This window comes from Ursus arctos, unplaced genomic scaffold, assembly GCF_023065955.2.
Source record: "Ursus arctos isolate Adak ecotype North America unplaced genomic scaffold, UrsArc2.0 scaffold_22, whole genome shotgun sequence".
Taxonomy (NCBI): Eukaryota; Metazoa; Chordata; class Mammalia; order Carnivora; family Ursidae; genus Ursus; species Ursus arctos.
Genome location: NW_026622897.1, coordinates 14993358 through 15013706, shown reverse-complemented (window position 1 = coordinate 15013706; position 20349 = coordinate 14993358). Strand labels below are relative to the sequence as shown.

Here is a 20349-nt window from a genome sequence, read left to right as displayed (position 1 = left end):
CTCGGTTCTGCTCCAGCTTGACGAGGCCCTGCCCGGTGGCCCGATGTGCCGCACAGCTGCCGCAGCTGCTAGGGGAGGACAGGGCTTCCCGGAGCCGACCTCAGGCCTTGCCGCCCTCCCTGCGGCCACAGCACTGCACCCTGGGAGGCGTAGTTCTCCCGGCTCCCCGGCCCCATCGGGTGATGCCAGAGCGTTCCCTGCCTGCCTGCTTTAGAAGCAAGCCCGTACATTCTCTGACCCCGCACCTCCTCCAGATCCTGGATCCAGACAAAACCCCTAACCTCCCCTCCGCCTCAGACCCGTGCACAGCCCCTGTACCAGCCCACCCACCTCAAAGGGATGCCGAGCTCCCACCCGCCATCCCAGAGGAGAGGCTGCAGTCCTTCGGGAATGGGGGCCAAGCTGCCCCCTCTGTAAGAGGATGTGGGGGAGGCCGGGGGGCCCCCACCCCTAGCTGTGTTCTCTCCCCTGTCGGACCAGGCCCTTGAGGCTCTGCTTCTAGTGCCCCAGGGCCGACTTGCTGAGAGTGACAGCTGGAAGGACGGACGGGGCGTGTGCTCCAACCACACCAGGCGGCCACCTCTGCTTGCCGATGGACTAGGTCTTCCTGTCTCCCCCCTCTGCACCGTCACTGGGCATCTGCACCGTCACAAGTCCGCCGGGCCAGGAGGTCATCTTAGCTGTTCTTCTACCTCCAGGCAGACCTGGACGCAACGCAGCCAAAATAACCAGGGCTCCCCTTGGTCCCAAAAGATCCCCAGAGAAGAGTAAATGTCCTTAGGGCGTAGGGGCGGGAAAAGTGAAACAGAAGGACCTAGAGGGGAAGGACACCCAGAGGCTCAGCTCTAAGACAAGGCTTGCGTTGACAGAATTCATTCAACAAATATTCTTGAACTCTAGCCACCCGCCAGGCAGTCAAGGTGCTTGGGAATACATCAGGGAGCCAAAGTCCCTGTCCCTCTGGAGTTTATGTTTTAGTACAGAAGGACGTTCAGCAAACGACAGAGGAAACACATTGGAAAAATCACGCGGTCATTTTGAAAGTGACATGGAGAAAAGAAGAGCAGGATCAAGGGGTCACAGGTGCTGGGGTGGGGTTTGTGAGCTGCGGTTTGAAATACGGCAGTTGGGGCAGGCCTCGGTGAGAAGGGGATCTCAATGAGAAGTTTGAGCCAGGCCCCGAAGGAGGTGAGGGGGTGACCATGGGACACCTAGGGGAAGTCTGCTGGGTGCAGGGCAGCCTGTGCAAAGGCCCTGAGTAAGCCTCGAGCAGAGTGAGCCAGAAGGGAGGCAAGAGATGAAATCAGAGGTGGGGAGCAGAGGCACAGGTCATGTAGGCCATTTTAAACTCTCTAGATGTCACAGGCTCTCTGTGGCTGCTGTGTTCAGAATCATCTCTAGAGGGAAAAGGTAGAATGGGGGAAGCCAGTTAGCTACTGCAGTCATGCACGTGACAGGGGCGCCTGGGGGGCTCAGCTGGTTAAGCGTCTGCCTTCGGCTCAGGTCATGATCCCCTGAGTTGGGCTTCCTGCTCCAGAGGGAGTCTGCTTCTCCCTCTCCCTCTGCCCCTCCTCCCGCTCATTCTCTCAATCTCTCTCTCTCTCAAATAAATAAAATCTTTTTAAAAATGCAAGTGACAGGTGACGGTGGCTTGGAATAGGGACAGAGTGATGGTGGAAAGTGGGCAGGCTCTAGATTTACTCTGATTTCGAATTTACAGACTAATTAGGGACATAGGCTGCTCTCACGAAACACGTAATACAGCAGACTCTACCATACTGTGATTAGTGGGTAAATATCATTCAATCTAGTCGAGTAAAATGTTGGAGAGCTTTATTTTTTCTTTGGGTCTCTGCTGTCAAAGCAAAAAAATAAGTATAACAGAACTTGGACTGCACACAATTGTAACACACCTGAATAGAAACAGTCCCAGATTATCATGAGGCTGCCATTTCCCCAACCCCTCTCCTCATTTCTGCAAAAAAAAAAAAAATTACAGCCATTCGAAAACTCTCGAAAGAGTGGAAACAGGCACAAGGGAATGAGGAAGGGCATTCCTGGAAGGGCCAACAGCACGGGCAAAGACTTGCAGTAGAGAATCAATTTGGACAGCAAGGATGGCAAGTTAGCCAAAGCCAAGATCAAGTGGCGTGATGGGAGCTTTGAAGCCCAGACTGGCACGGTCCAACGGGCAGTGGGGACGTCATTGCTACTCTTTGAGAAAGGGAGTGGTAGTGTCTACACAGTGGAAATTAACCTGGTGACTGTGGACAGAGTGACTAAAAGGGGACGGAGACCAGATGGAGGTGGGAGATTCAGGAATCTACTATCAGGCACGAAGTGATAATGTACTGAGTAGGAAGAGTCAACAAGATTTGACGGAAAGATTTGAAAGGAAGAGTAGGTCCCTCCATTTGGATGCCTTTCTTATTCTCTTGCCCTCTCCAGGTCCTTCCCATCCTTCACGGTTGGCTAAGTCCTTTCTAAGGAGCCTTTGCTAACTTCAGGCCACAGTGGTCTCCCTCCCCTGCACTCCTGAGGCACTTCTCTGCCAGGGCCCTTGATTGTCCGCATGCTGCTTTGTCCCGAAGGGTGTCATCTGGTTCTCTAGATAGGCTGTGAGTTTCTTGTATCCTGTGACTAGCAGAATAGATGGCTCCATAGATGTTTGTTGATTGGGTAGGTGGGTGGATGGATGGATTGGTAGATGGGCAGATGGGTGAATAGGTGGATGGATGCATAGATGGATAGATAGGTGGACGGAGGGATGGGTGGCTTAGTAGATGGATAGGTAGGTGGGTGAAGGGGTGGATGGGTGGATGGATGGATGGGTTGAGTGGGTGGTTGGATGGATGGATGGATGGATGGATGGATGGATGGATGGATCGGTAAGTAGACAGATCAGTAGATGGATGGGTGGGTGGGTGAAGTGATGAGGCAGGTTAGCGAGGAGAGAGCACTCAGTTCTGGGGTGAGAACGGAAGAGGTAGCAGGCAGGGTGAAAGTACAGAAGAGGCTGGGTTCCGGATAGCTGCCTTTTGGGCACGCCTTGTGGAGGCAGCTCCCCCTTCGTGGGGAGCAGGTGTGCAGCCCTTTTAAAGGCAGTAAACAGATGGAACCTGGTGAAGCAAGAGAAGCTTGAGGGTCCAGGGAAACCGTTCTGGAAGTAGGCGGTAAGGACAAATATTCAATAAATATTTATTGGGCAGCCACTCGGTGACCCGCGCTGGGGACACGGGACAAGTGGTTGTGCCTCTCTCTGCCCACTCCTTCCTGCACGTGGAGAGGCCGGGAACAGGCATCTGGGTGGTCCCTGCTCAGCCGTGGGACTGCAGGCAAATCGCCTCCCCTCCTTGGGGCGCCTGTGTGAGCCCATTCTTGAGCCCGTCCAGCCTGGACTCCCAGAAGTCCTTTCCTCTTCTAGAGTCTCGGCCCCGCTCCTGTCTGCTGCCCACACAGGGCTGCTCTGGGAGGAGGGAATGGGCTCGGAGGAGGAGCCGGTTCCCGTGGAGCAGGTGGTGCTCACCGAGGGAGTGAGCTGGCGGGAACCAGGGAGCGAGCTGGCAGGAACCAATCGCAGAGGCTGGAACAAATGCCCAAACCATACTCCTTTACCTGGGCCTCAGAGAGGAGGGCCCAGAACCTCAGGCAGCCCTCCCAGGCTTCCCCTGAACCGCCCACCAGCGCTGCCTGACCGTGGCCAGCCATGGTCTCCGGTGCCACCCTGTGGTGGTGCTGGGAACCGCCTCCCTCAGCCTCGCCTCCTGCCCCCTTTGGCCTCTGGAAGGAGAGGGAGGGGGCAGTACTGACCAGAGCGCGGGCACTGCCCCACCCCGCCTTCCCTCCCTCCCACCCGCTTCCTTTCTCTCCTCTCCACCTTTCCTTCCTCCTTGTTTCCACCCTGTCGTCAGGGTGCACGTCGGTACACACGCACTGGGCTCATCAGCACAGGTGTGCAGGGTGGCCACACCGCCAGGGTGTGCCCGGCACGCGCTCCCTTGTGTGTCCGCGGCGTCTCGCCCTGTACTCACATGCGCTCCTGCCTCCCTCCTGCACAGCCACGGGGAGCATCTTCTGCTCCAGCCCAGGCTGGCAGCACCCTTGGCACCCACCTTGCCCTGCAGGGTCAGACCGCAGCCAAGAACCACAGCCCTGGCTGCTGGCACTCTGGGCATCACTGGGGCCAGTCTGGGAACCCATCTTCTTCCCTGTGCCCTGGGGAGCAGGTGAAATCAGACGTGGGGCGCCCAGGGACCTGCGGGTGTCCAGCACAGGGGTGGTGGTAATGTGTGCACAGGCTCTCCCTGCAAAAGAGATGTTGCGTCATTGGCTGGTGGCCTCCAGCAGGTTATTCAGCCTCTCTAAGCCTCGTCCCCTCGTGTGTTGAATGGCAAGGAATAGCACACTTACTTCACGGGGTGCCATGCAGGTGACTGGTGGCTAGGGGACACTGGGTCTGGGGCGGGCTGGCGCCTGTGCCTCTCTGCACCACTGATGGGGGTGGATCTGGATGGCACCACAGCCAAGGAGAAACGGCCAGAGGCTCTGGGGCTCCAGCAGCTCTGCCTCTCCTCTCGCTCCGGCTGCAACACTGTGGAGCACTGGGCTCCTGGAGGGGTTCCACGCTCCCCCAAGGGGTGGGGGTCCCAGAGGGAGCGCCAAGGAGCCTAGGGAACTGGAGCTGCCCTTGGGCCCGCTTCCTGGCCTTTCCATCCCCTGCCTCCCTCCCTCCCTGCAGACACTGACACTGTCCCCCTCCATGTCTTTTCCGCACCCAGAATTCCCCTACACCCCATCTCCTCCCGAACACGGGCGGCGGGCCGGGCCGGTGCCCACGGCCATCATTGGGGGCGTGGCGGGGAGCATCCTGCTGGTGGTGATCGTGGTCGGCGGGATCGTGGCGGCCCTGCGCCGGCGCCGGCACACCTTCAAGGGCGACTACAGCACCAAGAAGCACGTGTACGGCAACGGCTACAGCAAGGCGGGCGTCCCCCACCACCACCCGCCCGTGGCCCAGAACCTGCAGTACCCGGATGACTCGGACGATGAGAAGAAGCCTGGCCCCCTGGGCGGGAGCAGCTACGAGGAAGAGGAGGAGGAGGAGGGCGGCGGAGGGGGCGAGCGCAAGGTGGGCGGCCCCCACCCCAAATACGACGAGGACGCCAAGCGACCCTACTTCACGGTGGATGAGGCAGAGGCCCGTCAGGACGGCTACGGGGACCGGACTCTGGGCTACCAGTATGACCCCGAGCAGCTGGACTTGGCCGAGAACATGGTTTCTCAGAACGACGGGTCTTTCATTTCCAAGAAGGAGTGGTACGTGTAGCTCCCCCTCTCCAGAGCCTCTGTCTGCGCCCCTTTCTCCCCAGCCCCCACCCGCACGCCCCCTGCCCGCCCCCCGTGCCCATCCTCCAGGAGCTCGACAGAGACTCACCAACTGCCCAAAGCCAGCCCCACACTCCTGGGAGTGGGGAGTCCAGGGCAGAGGGCACCCGACTTGGTTTTGACTTCCTCCCCATCCCGGCCCTCCCCATGCTGTTGTGCTCACTGTAGCTTTGGTGTTGCGGTACCTCTCCTCCCCTGACCCTCGCCTGCCCTCTGCACGGGGACCCTGTTCTCGTCCTGTGTACCTGGGCACCCCTCCAGGCTTTGGGGAGCCAGCCCTCCCTTGCCCCCCAACACTGGAGTTTGTGTCCTTTCCACTGGGGGTGGAGGGCTCAGGGGGCTCGGAGGGGAAAAGCCTCCCCCCCAGATGCTGCTCCTCTTTTCCCAGGGAGAGGGAACCCAGTACGCCCTGCCATGAGCAGCCGGGAGCTCGGAGCCCCGGTCCAGACAGCCATGGCCCCCGAGAGGCAGGGAGAACTTCTCCCAAGCACCCAGGGTTGTCTTGTTCGTATGGAGTTGAGGTCCCCATCCGGGGCCTTGGGCAGTGTGTTTTCCTGGTGAGGTTGGTTTTACATTTTTTTTCCTCATTGGCTGACAGAGAGCGAAGCTGCCCCAGCTCTGGTGTGTGTCTCCTCTTGACCCCTATCTGCTCCCCACACAGTGGGGCTCCGGGCAGACTCTGGCCCACGCTTCCCATTGCCTCTACCAACACACAAGGCAGACACCTACATGCACACTCACCACTCACGTCCGCCCCCTCGTTCCCCTGGGGTCACATGCCCTCGCAGACTGGACACCGCCGGGGCCCACCCCTCTCTGCTCCACCTCTTCCCCTCCCAGCTGAGGTTGGGGACAGCCTTCAGACGTTTCCAGGGACAGCTGAGACTAAGGCCCCCTGGAGCCTCTCTCCTAGGAGCTCAGGCTGGCCCCAAAATACTTCTTTGGACAGGGGAGTTTCTCAGATTTCTCCCTTATCTGTCAAGTGCTAGCAGCTCTTGATTCTCCTGGGGAGTCAGGGCTGGGGTCCCTAGGATGTCCGGGTGTCAGGTGACCGAGCACCTCCACGGAGGGCAATGGGGAAGGGAGTCTACGGTAGAAGCTTTGCAAACACAGATGCTGAGGAGTGCGGCTGGTACCCCCGCCCCCCCAGGCCAATGCAGATGTTCTGGGCTTGCCAGGAAGTGCGAGGGGAGGGGGGTAGCCAGGAGTCCTGATTCAGAAGCTCCTGCTTACCACTCTCCACCCTCCGCTCCCAGCTCAGCTAGACCTGGTCTCCGTTCTGGGATGGGGAGGGGGTGGGGGAATCCTTGGGGAAGCTTTCCCTTTGAGATATAGATTCCCTCCTTGAATGGGGCTCTGGGTTCCCATCAGTCATCCAGGACGATGGCTTCCTGTCTGTACAGTGGGGGAAAGGCCCCTCCCGGCCCTCTCTGTTCCCCCAGCTCAAAGTGCCTCAGTTCCTCCATCTGCCCACCCTGGTCCCCCCAGCACTCTATATAGGCAAGACCCTGGGATGGGAGAGGCAGGCTCGTGCCTGCGCATTAGGGTTCCAGTTAACCCAGGCTGTCAGGGGCTCTGTGGGATGGCAAGTGTTGAGGGGGGGAGGGAAGCAGACCACTCTGTGCCCCACGGGCACCGACCTACCCTGCCATAGGCTTCCCAAGGGAGCCCCAGCCCCCAGCCCCCCTTCTTCCCTCCCTGGTGCTGCTATCGAACCCCCAGCCAGCCCTATCTCTGCCCTGGCGACTCTGGGCCCATCAGCTGGGCCACCCTCACCCAGCCCCACCCCCACCCCCGTCCTCACCCCAGCCCTGGCTGCCCAGTAGCCACGTAGCAGAAGTCTGAAGCCATGCCAGCCCTGGGGCAGCTCTCCCCTCTTGGCATTGGGGGTACTGAATGGGGTAGAGTTGGGGGAGAACATTCTGGGGTCTTTCTAGCCACAGGGCGGAGGGGGCAGAGGAGCGGGGCTGCTTCTCCTAGCAGTATTAGTGTCCCCCCCCAGGGCAGAGGACCTTTTCCATGTTACATCACTGCCCCATCCCACCTCATGGCACTCTGGCCCCTCTCTTTGGTCTCCTTTCCCCCAGGCAGGAGGAAATCCCAGGGGCCTACCTGATAGAGGCATTCTCTGTCTTCTTGAAACCATGAAACTGAAAGAGCTCTTCCTCATGTGTCTCCCTATCCTGCACTGCCACCCCCTATTTCTCATTATATGATGTACTTCGGAGGGCCCCCGGGCCCAGCCAAAGCACTGAGTCCCCCTTAAGACACCTCCATACCCTCCCCCCAAGCAAAGCACAAACTGTGGGACCCATGCCACATGCATGGGCCTTGTGGGAGGCTCCTGCCTGCCCGGGAGCCCAGCAGCACACCCAGCGGGGCTGAGGGGAGGCATGAGGCAGGCAGCGGTCGGCACTCGGGCCTGGGGAGGTGGGGGGTGTTCCGTGCCCTGAGTTTGCGGGAAGGTGGGCACTGCTGCTGGGCCCACTGACACAGCCCACTGGCAAAGGGGAGGTCTGGCCCAACAGAGGGGTGAGGACGTTCTGCTTCTCCTTCACGCCGCCAGCATGAGCTGAGCTTCTGCCTTTGCTGGAAATGAAATAAACTTGGTATTCCTTGTGCCAAGGTGTCCCCCAGTTGTCACCCTGCCTCTCGTTACGCTCCCTGTTCTTGCCCCCTCCACTCCCGACTCCCCTATTTCTTTAAGATTTTGATATTGTTCTAATGTGCGAACAAACCGTCTGAGTCCCCTTTCATCAGAAGGAGCTGAAGAGCAGCAGCCTGGGGTCGGTGATCACAAGCAGGCAAGCACAGCCACCTCAGGCCCGGTCCACGCACACGCGGGGCACACCCCCTCCGGCAGACCCAAGCACAGGTGCCCCGGCGCACGCACAGGTGCACGTGCAGCCTTGGCAGCGGGCTGGGCTGGTCCTGCTGAAAGACCCGCAGGAGAGAGGTGAATTCCCAGTGCTCAGGCCATAAGAGAGACTCACGGGGGCCTTGTTGCCCGGGCATGTGCCCCTCTGCCAACCCCTCCCACGTGCCCAAGCCACTGGTGCAATAATTTTTTCTGCCATCCTCGAAGCAGAGGACTCGGGAATTGTGTTCGGTGGATGTGGGCAGCTTGCCAGCCTCCAGGGGCCCAGGCGGACCTCTGAAGCCCAACTGCCACCGGGAGCCCGCTCCTACGAAGGAGCAGGCGGGACCCTCCCAGGCCTCCGCACCCACGGAGAGCACTGCCCTGGCCACGGGTGCCCGGGGAGCAGGCCTTATGCCGCGGCCCGGGCTGCCAGGGCTCCTGGGGCCTCTCGCTGCTGCTGTCCGGCTGCAAGGTCAGAGGAGCCCTGCCCTGCGTGCGGCTGCTCTTCCAACTCCTGCTGGGAGGAACAGGATTCTTGGCCCGAAAACAATGCTTTCCTCTTTTTGTATAAAATAGAAACACAATCCAGGAGAAGCTGCCACCCCTCACCTCTGAGTGCGACAGGCTACCTTGCCTTCGTTTCTTTGTCACCGTTTCGTCTTTGGTCCCAGGGACGGCCCAGCAGGTTCTCCTGGTTCTGACCCGGGGGGTGTTTGCATCACCCCCTTTTACTTGTATAAAAAAAAAAATTATGGGTTGAAAACTGAGGAAAAAAAATGTACTTTTTTATAAATAAAGTGTTTAAAACAACCCTGGTTGCCCGTGTCACTCCTCGCCGCCCCGTGGTGGCTGTGCCCTTCTCCACAGCCGTGGTGCGGGGACAGGGTCAAACTGGAGACTGGCCAGCACCATAGGGAAGGGAAAGGAGCCCCCACCCCGCGCCCAGGGGCCATGGTTCTGGGACCCTGACGCAGACCCTGCAGGAGCCAGCCCTGGGGGGTGAGGGGCCTGCCTGAGACCTCACCCCAGGGCACAAGCTGCCACGAAACCTCAGCCACACGCGGGGAGACGGTGGGCAGCAGCAGCAGGCACAGGTGGGGAGGCCTTCAGGACACGCGGCCTGAGAGGCTGGGGGCTGTCTGAGGCTGCCCCCCCCCCCCCCGCTGGCTCAACCCCCTGCCTTCCTGCCCCCCCCCCCCCAGCAGCAGAGCACACCTCAGGCTGCTTTCACTTTCCCCCTTCCCGCCCACTCCCTGCTGTCCTGCTCCTTCCTGCCAAGTCCCCTCCTGCAGTTGTTTGGAGAAGAAAACCAGCAGTGTCACACCTGTCCTGTCAGGCTGGGGACAGGGGAGAGATGGGGAGCTTTATCCTTTCATTTTCTGTTTCGAGGAGACTGCCAGGACCTGTCCCCTGCCGGCTCTCTCCCAGAGACCCAACCCCTCATCTCGGGGCGGGGGGGGGGGGGCGCTGGCTGCAGGGAAGGGCTCCTCCTTCCTTGGTCACCTCCCCTCCCCACTCCAGCACCATCTGCTTCCCATCTTCTGGGCTGGAATGCAGGACAAATCAGTCCTGGGTGCGAGTGGCAGGGGCATCACCTCCCCCCCGTCACCACCAGTAGCATCCCCTTTCACCGAAATCCACACCATAGGCCCCTGAGGAAAGGGGGTAGGGATGCTGGAGGCCAAGATGGCCACTTAGCAGAAAGCCGTCCTGCTCATCTGGCGTGAAGCCCCTCCTCCACACCTAAGATTGGTTGGGGTGGGGAAGCCGGGGCAGGCGGAATCGGGGAATCAGGCGTGGAGAAGTAGTTAGCAGCTGTTGGCAGCTGGCTGGGCCCGTCATGGGGAGGCCAGACCGGCACCTAGACTGTTTAGATGCTGGTTCTTGAATGAGATGCAAATTGGTTAAGTGGTCACTTCCTCAGTTTTCCAGTCTGTCCATTTTAAGTTAATTTTTAATTTGCGCAGGCAATAAATGCTTAATTACATTATTAATATATTGGAAGAGAGCAGTGGACAGAACGTCCTAATTGGCATTTAACTAGAGCGTTCCGGCAAATTAGCCAAGACTTTCCCCGGCAGCGGAAGGAGGGCCAGCCAATTAGTCCCAGGCACAGGCTCTCCGGGCCAGAGAAGCCAGATCTGGCCCCTTCCCCCGGGTCCCAGGAGTCCAGGGCACACCTCACTCTCTAGTTGCTAGTTGAGCTAGGCTCAGGAAAAACTTTGCTCATGAGGCTCCTTCACCCAAACCTCAACCTTCTGCCCCGTCCCCACATCCCCACCCTCAGCACGGCAGAGGACCAGACGCTGGGTGGCCTGGGGACAGGACCCGTCCGTGTGGCTAAGGTCCCTCTGGGGTGTGCCCACCACTGCCCTCCCTCAGCTATGGGTCCAGGACTAAGCTGGGCAGCCAGAGCTCCTTTCTGGACACCATGGAGGCCTCTCTCCCTTCCTCCTTACCTTGACCACTCTGACTGCAGATGGTGAAGAGAATGGACTTGATGAACTGAGGGATTCATTTTTCTACTCAAGCATTCATTCATTCATTTGGCCACCCTGGGCCAGGCCACTCCTGAGCTCCTGCGATGGTCCCGCCCAGAGTCCTTTCTTTCAAAGAATTCCAAGCCTCCAGGGGTCCCAGATTCCAAAACAGCCAGTGTGGGCTGGCCACAGGCTGAAGCAGAGCTGTGTGTAAAGCCCTATGGTAGCACAGGACAGGAACGGTTAATTTTGCTTGGTAAGCTTGGGACGGTTCCCCTGGGCCTGAAGGATGTGTAGTTCTCCAGACCAGAAGTGTTTAAGAGTATCCCAGGCTAACTTGAAAATTAAGCATCTTATATCAGTTGTTCCAAAAGAGATCATTCTAGTCCAACATGCTCATTCAGCCCAATGAGAACTGAAGCCTGGAGAGGAAGCTAAGGCTTGGCGACCAGACCATCAGAACGCACGTGCTAAACACGCTCAGGGGGCCAGAGCCAGGTCTCGAGCAGTAGGAGGGGGAGAAAGCAAGCCTAACTCGAGAATGCCAGACCCAACTCCAGTTTCAATTCCCCCACGGAGCAGTGTGAAACCCCGTGGGTTATAAACTGGGTTTGTGGGAGCCACTTTCAGTGTTTGAGCAGAAAAGATGGTAGGATTCTGATGCCACTTCCAAAGTGCATTTTCTTCCATGCCACCAAGCAATAAACTCAATCCGGACACTGTCAACCTGGAGGGAGCATCAGATCCCACAGGCAAGGGGCTCAGTCCCACAACACCGCCCCCCCACCAGATGCCAGGGTCACTTCCAGGTTGTCACCTGTGCTTCTGACCCACAGACTAGACATTAGAGGTTCCTTGGGTTCAATTAATTTGCTAGAGTGGCTCACAGAACTTAGGAAACCAGATAACTCAGTAGATCACCTGTTTATTATAAAAGGCTGTAACTCCTAGAAAAGCCGCATAGGGCAAGGCACATGGGAAGGGGCCGGGAGCTTCTCTTCTCGCACCTGTGTGGGGTCACCAAGACAGAAGCTTCTCCGAACCCCGTCCCTTTGGGCTTTTATGGACGCCTCAAGACACAGGCACGATTGACTAAATTACTGGCCACTGGTAACTGAACTCAATCTCCAGCCCCTCGCTTCTCCATGGAGGTCAGAGGTGGGGCGGAAAGTTCCAACCTTCTAATCACACGGTTGGTTCCCCTGGCAGCCAGCCCCCATTCTTAGGTGTTTTCCAAACTTCATTAACTTAAACCTAGGTGTGGTTGAAAGGATTTCTTATGAGTATCAAGCCACCTTTATCGCGCTTATCACTTAGGAAATTCCAGGGGTTTTAGGAGCTCTGTGCCAGGAACCAGGACAAAGACCAAACAAATGCTTCTTATTATAAAGCTCAGTTATCACAGGCGGTACCTGCCCTACTTCTGAAGAGGGGAGGTCGATGGGTCAGAGGGAAAGCTGCAGGAGGAAAGGCTTCTGTGAAAGCTCGAGGGAAGACCCTGCTCCTAGAGGAACCTCCACCCTGCCCCTCTGGCCAGACACTTCTGGGGAGCAATCCTTGGGCTCTACCTTGGTAGGCTTCTGTGGCCCCCAAACCCTATCTTCTGCCCTGGTTCACAGCCTTGATGGCAGAGCCAGAACAATCCCCACTCTACCTCCACACCACCAACTCCCAGATGAGAAGCTGGGGCACTGCCTTCTTCCCTCCCCCCCCTCTGCCAACGACGCCCTCCCCAGCGCACACACTCACTGCTGGGGCCTCCGCTGAGCCGGCCTGCGCCTCGGGTCTGGTGTGTCTGTGCTCATACTGAACTCGTCCAGGAAGGGCTCGGGAATGGCCTTGCTAGAGAACCAGCTCCAGGATACCGTCCACACACATCCCAGGCTCCACGGACTCAGAGAACTGAACCCTGGACGCGCATGCCTGGATCACTTGGGACTTAAAAATTCAAATATCCAGGCCCCACCCCAGATTAACAGAGCCAGAGCCTCTGGGGTTTAGACCCAGACGGGAGACAGGTGTGTGCTCAACTCGCTACCCAGGAGATTCTCATGGTGTGGAGGGAGAGGCCATCCCAGGTGCCACTGAGGAAGAAGCAGGTCCTGAGATGGGAAAGGGGTAGTGAAGTGGGTGATTGGGTGGGTTAAGCCCGTGAGAACTGGGGCACCAAACATGCTGTGTATCGGGATCACCATCAATGACCTTTCTCACCGCCATCAGCGGCAGCTCCGCCACCCGGGCCCCTGGCTGCTGGTAACCGCAGTGCAGGCCAGTAGGGAGCCAGGGTGGAGCCGGACCTAGTCCTCATGAGGCAGGCTCTCTGGCTGAGTACACGCCGGGAGGCAAGCGCGATGCTGAGTTAAAGGCTGGGCAGGGCATCCAACGGGCCCTCCTTGAATGGAGACTCTTGCTCCACAGTCTCACCACCTTGGAAGAAGTGGGTGCACTTTTTTTTTTTTTTTTTATGAAGGCCAGTTCCAGTCCCCTCAGATAAAGGGGGACCAGCTGGGAGAGGCAGAGGGGAGGACGGCAGGCCTGTGCCCTGAGAGCCCTCTGTCTGAGGACGGGCCCCTAGAAGCCCTAGGGACCTCCTCTAAAGAGGGTATTCTATTCCACGGGGAGCAGGCCTTTGGGGATGGCTGACACTGGGCTCCCCCAGACTGAGCTCACACCCACTCTCCCCTCACTTACTGGCCAGCTCCTTCCCCTTGTGCAATGCTCCCAGGACCCTCAGCCCCAGGAGAGCCTCCCGGGCCAAGAAGTGTCAGCAAGGACTAGAACTACACAAGCTGCCTTCCTCACGATACTGGAAGCCCCCTTGAAGGCTGGGAGCATGTCCAATTCATCCCCAGCTCCTAGCCCAGGGCAGGCACACACTGGATAAAATAAAGGTTGAACCAAATTGAATTTATCAGAGTGAGAGTCAAGAGACCTTGCAGGTGGAATGGCCCAACCTTCCTCAAGGCAGGGCTTTTCCAGAAGCATTCCAGGTACCTCTGATGACAGGCAGCTCACCACCTCTTGAGTTAAGCCCTACCATCATAGGACAACTCCTCAATTCAGACAAAATTTCCCTCCACTAACTTTCACCCACTGGTCCACGTATTTCCTTGACCTTCCTAGGACAGTCCTGCAAATATTGGGAGATGGTTAGTCCTGACCACACCTCTTCATATATTTATTCCTCTGGTCTAATCACCAGGCCACTTAGCAACACATCTGTTAGGAGCCTGAACTTGAGAGTCAGGCAAACCTGGGTTCAAGGCTTGGCTCAGTTGACAAGTAGTTATGGAAAAGCATTATCACAATGCCCAGCACAGAGCAAGTTCTCAAAGCCACATCAAAAATCCTAGTTATCTATAGACTTTGGCTTTTTTCTCTGTTTCTAAGTTTTTATTTTAATTCCTGTTACTTAACACAGTGTGATATTAGTTTCAGGTGCACAAACAATATAGTGGTTCATCTCCTATACATCACCCTGTGCTCACCACAACTGCCCTCCTTAATCCGCATCACCTGATTCCCCCTTCCCCCCCACCCCCCACCTATGGGCTTTGGGTGGTCATAATGCATCTACAGAAGTTTGTTGATTGTAACAAAATGGATTGTAACAAATGCACCACTCTGGTGGGATTTTGGTAGTAGGGGAGGCTGTGCATAATGGGGTCACGGAGTATATGGGAAATATCTATAGCTTCCACTCAATTTTGCTGTGAACCTAAAACTGCTCTTAAAAATTGTCTTTAAAAAAAAAGTCCCTGGTACTCCAGCAGTTTGGAAGAACACCACCACATCACCAGCTCCCTCCCATTCTGAGGACCAGGGATAAAATACCGTTCCCTGGAATGATCTGACCAGCAGCGGATGGGAGATTGGGGGGGGGGGTTATATGTATGTCCTCCCTGAACCTGGCCTATTCCCTCTTACACGGTGGATACAGCCAACCCAGCTGACCTCAATAATGGTGGTGACATGGAACACCTAGTGGCATGGGTTCAATCCTGGTGGTTATATTTCTGGGTGGATGGATGGATGGATGGATGGATGGATGGATGGATGCTTGAGAAGATGGAGGGATGGATGCTTGAGAAGATGGATGGATGGATGGATGGATGGATGGATGGATGGATGGATGGATGGATGGAAGGAAGGATGGGTGTGCAGATGGATGAGTAAACCTTTGAATCTTTTCCATGTGTGCTACTTCTAAGCAGGTCTCTCTCACCCAGTACTTGGGCTGTCTATTTTTTCCCCTAAATATGATTTTCATGTTTCTCTGCTATCCATTTATCTTAGCGATCGGGGTCCATATTTCAGCCTGTTGCAGTCTTTTAGATGATTCTATCATCAGTTCAGTTCACAGCAGACTTTTGTCGAAACTCTGGTGAAAGGAAAGAGGCAGCCTTTAGGGTCCAAGTGACCTTGATTCTGTCCCTAGTGGTACCATTTACCAGCTGTGTGTACCTAAGGCAAGTTGCTTGCCTTCCCTGAGCTTTATAACTCCAGCTATGAGAACAGACTGCTGAGATGAATAAAAACAGTTGTATCTGGAGAAAGTTATTTGTAAAGTAGATAACAGTGGCACCCACCACAGAGGGCTGCTGTAGGGATTAAAGGAGAATCATCCCTTTGTAAAGTACTTAACACAATGCCTGGAACAGACTGAGTGCTCAGTCCAGTTAAGCTGGGCTGGAATTATCCCCTACTGTTATTTTCCCCACTGCCTATCTGCCCTAAGCAGCCAACTGCGGCAGAGAAAAGGAACCTGCCATGGAAATGACATCAGGCTTTAGGACACTTGCCAAGTCCCAGGTAGGAGCCCAGCTCTGTGCCCTCCTGGCTACATGGTGACCACCATGATTTGCATGGCCCCACAGGACCCACCATCTCCTGGGAGGGACACAGGCGTGGAGGAGCTGGAATGTGTCCCTCCAAGGCATGGCCCTGATTGAGATCTCTGAGGCCACGTTTACTCCAGGGTAAAGGCTCCCAGTGTGTCCTCCAGAGCGGCGTCTGCCGAATGCCCCGGGGGCTCCTGAGGTGGGAAGCAAGAGCTTCCGTCCGTCTGTTTTACCTACCAGGATTCCGTGTACGGTTTCAGTACTTTGTTGCTTTTAACTTTATGTATTTTTTTTTAATTTTTAAAAGATTTTATTTATTTATTTGAAAGAAAGAGAAAGAGAGAACGAGCAGGGGGAGGAGGGGCAGAGGCAGAGGGAGAAGCAGGCTCCCTGCTCAGCATGGAGCCCAATGTGGGGCTCAATCCCAGGACCCTGGGATCATGACCTGAGCCGAAGGCAGACGCTTAACCGACGCAGCCACCCGGGCGCTCCTACGTATTTTTTTAAATTAAGGAATACCGTACAAAGAATAGAGTGTTCCAATCTTAAGGGTACAACTGCGCACATATACATACCCACGCCCCCCCCAGATCAAGACACAGACGCTCACTCCAGCTCCCTCCCGGACAACACCCCCATTTTACAACTTCGCGGAATAGAATCATAAAAAGTACACTTCTGCCTGTGTGTCAGGCTTCTTTCACCCCCTCGGACGCCTGGGACAGGTACCCATGAGGCGTGTTTTTGCTCGCTGGGTAACACTGCGCTGTGCAACGGTGCTGCAGCGTCTTCCGTCAACAACGGAGAGGTGTGCTGTTTCCAGTGGGGGCCAATTATGAATACCGTTGCCACAACATTCCTATATGTAACTTTGGGGCACACGAACGACACTCATTTCTGTGTGGCATATACCTGGGAGTGGGACGAGCATTCCCGGATACAGCCAAGCCGTCTTCCAAAGTGGCTGTGCCCATTTCTGCCTCCACCAGCGGTCCATGAGGGTTCCAGCGACTCCACTTCCTTGCCTGTGTGCGGTGTCCTCTGTTCTTCCAGGCACAGCCATTCTGGCAAGGGCGGAGTGGCAACCCACTGTGATTTTCCTTTGCCTTTCCCTGGTGGCTAAGGATGCCAAGCACATTTTCGTAGGACTCTCTGAGATTCGGGGTTTTCAAAGGACCCTAGACGTTAAAACCCGTTATCATGCACTCCCAGGAGGAGGCGTTCGTGTCCCTCCAGCCACGCTGTGGTCCTCCTCAGACAGGTCCCTGTGCTGGGGGCCGAGGGGGCACTGGGGAGGCAGGATGGGATGGGGAGAGCCAGAGGAGGAGGGAGGACGGTGTGTGCTCTGGTGGAGTCCCGGCGTAGCAGGAAGGGCCAGCAATCAGGCAGCTCCGATCCTGACACAACACAGAGAAATGCCCGTGGTACGACAAGGTGTGGCGCGCCACAGCGGCCACGCTAGGTGAGGCTGGCTGGGAAACTTTCCCCTGAGGCCCGGATTGAGTCTTAAGCAATGCAGGTTTCCTGCGGTTTCACAAGAAGGGCAGGGGACCGTGAGCCACACCCCGATGCGGTTTCCACTGATGACTGTGATGGGTTGGAGGGGAAGGGCTGGTGGGCAGAGCCGGACAGCAGGCAAGAGGCAGCTAGGCGCTGGGAAGCAGCCGGACTGAGAGAACTGGGCTCTATTTCCATCACGGCCACTTCTCAAGCAAGGCTTTTCGCCCCTGAGTCCATGCGTATCTGCATGCGGCACAAAGAGCCTGGAAGGTAGGAGCTTGGCGGCCTCTCCTGGGCTGCTCCCAGACACCAAGTGGGGCTGGGCTAGCAGGTCCCCTGGAGCTCCTCGGCAGCCCCGACCGTGATGAGTCTCCACAGCCCAGCCATCACCTCTGTCTATCGCAATCGATCCTGAGAGCAGGTGTCTGGGCTGAGAGAGATCAGGGCAGCTTCCAGACGAGTTGGGCTTGCCGTGTGGGAGGGCGGGCAGCGGCCTGCTGGGCCGTTCTCACCCCCACTAAATGGTGAGCACCCCCACTCTGGCCCCCTCTGCACAGAAGGGAAGAATCTGCCCTGCTAACAAAGATCCAAGCCCCTACATGAGCTGAGCAGAGAAGGGGGCCCCAACAGGGAAGATCACAATGGAAAGGGCGAGAATGTCTTTTCCGACAGCCCACTTACGGAGTCCCAGGGTAGGGGGAAGGCCAGACCCCCAAGAAAGTCTGTGGCTGCTCTCTGTCTCCAGGATGTTCCTCCAGAGAAGGGAAAACTGGGGATTCTGATCCATGAAATGTGTTGGTCCCTCACACACAGCTCTTTCAGGCGGCCTCCCAGCCCCCTATGGGAACTGAAGCCCCCAGCTAGGGGACACAGAGCCACCCCGGTTGGGAAGGCGCCATCCAACATCCGCCCCTCCTCTTGCATGCTTTCTGCCATCACCTTCCAGCGATCGGGTCCTCCCTCACCAAGCCTGGGCCCTTGGGTGTCACACCAGGCCCTATGCTTTTGACCCAACAGCGCCACGCATGCAGGTCCCAAGCAAGACATTCACCGGCCTATTTTAGACTTATAAATCATTAAAACCAGAAGAACCTCAAAGATCATGTGCGCCAACCCTCAAATGGGGAAACTGAGTCCCAGAAGGCTAATAACAGTAAGAATTTCCTTACATTTATGTAATGTTTGGAAATTACAAAATGACCCAAGATCTTTTACTAAAAGCTATGACGTCCAATATCACTAAGTGCCAGGCACCGTTCAAAGCACCTGATGCTATTAAATCCTCACCTCAGTCTTGGGAGGGAGGGAGTGTTATTGTCATCATCCCAAGACATGGAAATGAAGAGATGAACAGAGCTGCCCAAGTCACAGAGTTAGCTCACGGCGGCGGGGTGGGGGGGGGGGCTCAGAAACTGTGTCTCTGACCACTGTACCCCCTGCCCACTGCCTGCTGCCCCGGAGACTCTGAAGAGCAGAGCCGTGTCCTGACAACAGGCCTGGAGGAGAGCCAAGAGAGGGGCCACACCAGCCTCACTCGTGGTGGGGATCCTGGGCCTGAAACAAGTTTCAGTATGCCCGCAAAGCAGCAAAGGCCCCAGGCGGTGTACAACTGAGCTTGTGGGAACCATGTTTGGTATCAGATGGTGTCATCCGAGACAGGCGGGGCTCACGGGGAAAAGCTTTCCTGGAAAAGATGGTATCAAAGACGACTTGGTAAAACGGAAGTGATCTGGAAAAGCCTGTCGACAACTCAGCACCGGGAGGACCTCCGTGTAGATGTCTGCAGCAGGAACCGACTCAACTAGGCCAGGCACCCTTGGGCTGCGGGAAGGGAAGGCCCCAGGATTCTCACGGCCAGCTGGGGAGGGAAGCGGGAGGCAGGGCTTCCTGGCCCCATGTAGCTGATGACTAACCAGAGGCTCAGGAAGTTAAATGTCTTGCCCAAAGTCACACAGGTGGTGAGGAGTAGACTCATAACTTGGCTCCGGGCCTTCTGACTCCAAGCCAAGTGCTCTTTGCAATGTACTGAACTTCACATTAAAAAGAACCAAAATGCCACCGCGGCTCTCAGTTTCGCAACGCTTTATAACTTGCAAAACACACTGAACACATGCAGTCCCGTGTGAGGTAAGTGCTCCGGGGTCCTGAAGCGGAGCCCAGACACCCGAGAACACCGGTGGGCGGGCCCACTTCGGGAGCTCCACGGGCCTGGCTGTAGCCGCCAAATCTGTCTCTTACTAGCTTGGTGATGTGGGGCCAGGAGGGTAAACGGGAGGCGATAAACCCCACTTCGAGGGCCGCAGGGAGGGGCAAGTAGGGCGCAACCGAGGAGCCTGTGCCCAGGACTCACCATCCCCATACCACCCCCACCCCGCCCCACACGTCCACCCAAATGCTCAGCCTCGGGCCACATCAGCCCTCCTCCAGCACTTTTTCCGTGGAGGACCTGGAGCCCAGGTGTCCCCATTTCTCTTCTTGAGATTGTTTTCCCTGAGGGGAAAACAGATGAATCAAATCATCTCTCCGAGGGGTGCCTGGGTGGTGCAGTCCTTAAGCGTCTGCCTTCGGCTCAGGGCGTGATCCCGGCGTTCTGGGACCGAGCCCCACATCAGGCTCCTCCGCTATGAGCCTTCTTCTTCCTCTCCCACTCCCCCTCCTTGTGTTCCCTCTACTCACTGGCTGTCTCTCTCTGTCAAATAAATAAATAAAATCTTTAAAAAATAAAATCATCTCTCCGAGGCATCCCATGGTGCTGCTCATAGAACTTGCCAGAACTAAACTGCCCCACTCCTCACCTCCCTAGATGTGCCCAGGTCTTGAAGCCTTCCAGAATTCTTGAGTCTTCTGCACCCCTCGGGTTTTGAAGCTCATTGCCAACCCGCCCCAACACACCCCATCTGAGAACCAGAGCCCCTCCTGAGTGGAGGGGACTTGCACCTGGCACCTTGGCAAGGCCCACAGAAAAGCCATTAAGTTTCATTACAGTTTCACATAAGCATTTTCATATCGAAATCCCCTCTCATTTCAATAACTCCAGACGGTGCTGTGATTACTCTCAGTATATATTTGATTTGGGAGATTTTCTACAAGAAGCCATGATGTGAGATCCTGGGATGATGGAGGGCCCCTTGCCCAGGATGAACAGACAGCCAGGCCATAAACACTCACCATTCCCAGGGAGACAGCCCCTCGGCTTCCTGCCTTTGTTTTAGGATTTCTACCTTTCTGGGCCCCTGCCCTCTTAGTCCCTCCTGGAGGCCGGCAGACCCCTCCTCCAGTCTGT

The 20349-nt window shown here is 56.6% G+C and overlaps 1 protein-coding gene and 1 long non-coding RNA gene across 2 annotated transcripts in view; one reads left to right on the top strand and one right to left on the bottom strand.

Moving 5' to 3' along the window:
• NECTIN1 (nectin cell adhesion molecule 1) overlaps positions 1–9055 on the top strand; it is a 63144-nt gene extending 54089 nt beyond the window's left edge. The window contains exon 6 of the mRNA XM_026505558.4: positions 4779–9055. Coding sequence (XP_026361343.1) covers positions 4779–5326 — 548 coding nt within the window. The 3' untranslated portion in view covers positions 5327–9055. The remainder of the gene's footprint in view (positions 1–4778) is intronic.
• The window catches only part of LOC113259955 (uncharacterized), a 242226-nt gene continuing 224890 nt past the window's right edge, over positions 3014–20349 (bottom strand). The window contains exons 8-9 of the long non-coding RNA XR_008960880.1: positions 4113–4304; positions 3014–3583 (exon numbers count right to left, since the gene is read on the bottom strand). This is a non-coding gene — a long non-coding RNA (uncharacterized LOC113259955). The remainder of the gene's footprint in view (positions 3584–4112; positions 4305–20349) is intronic.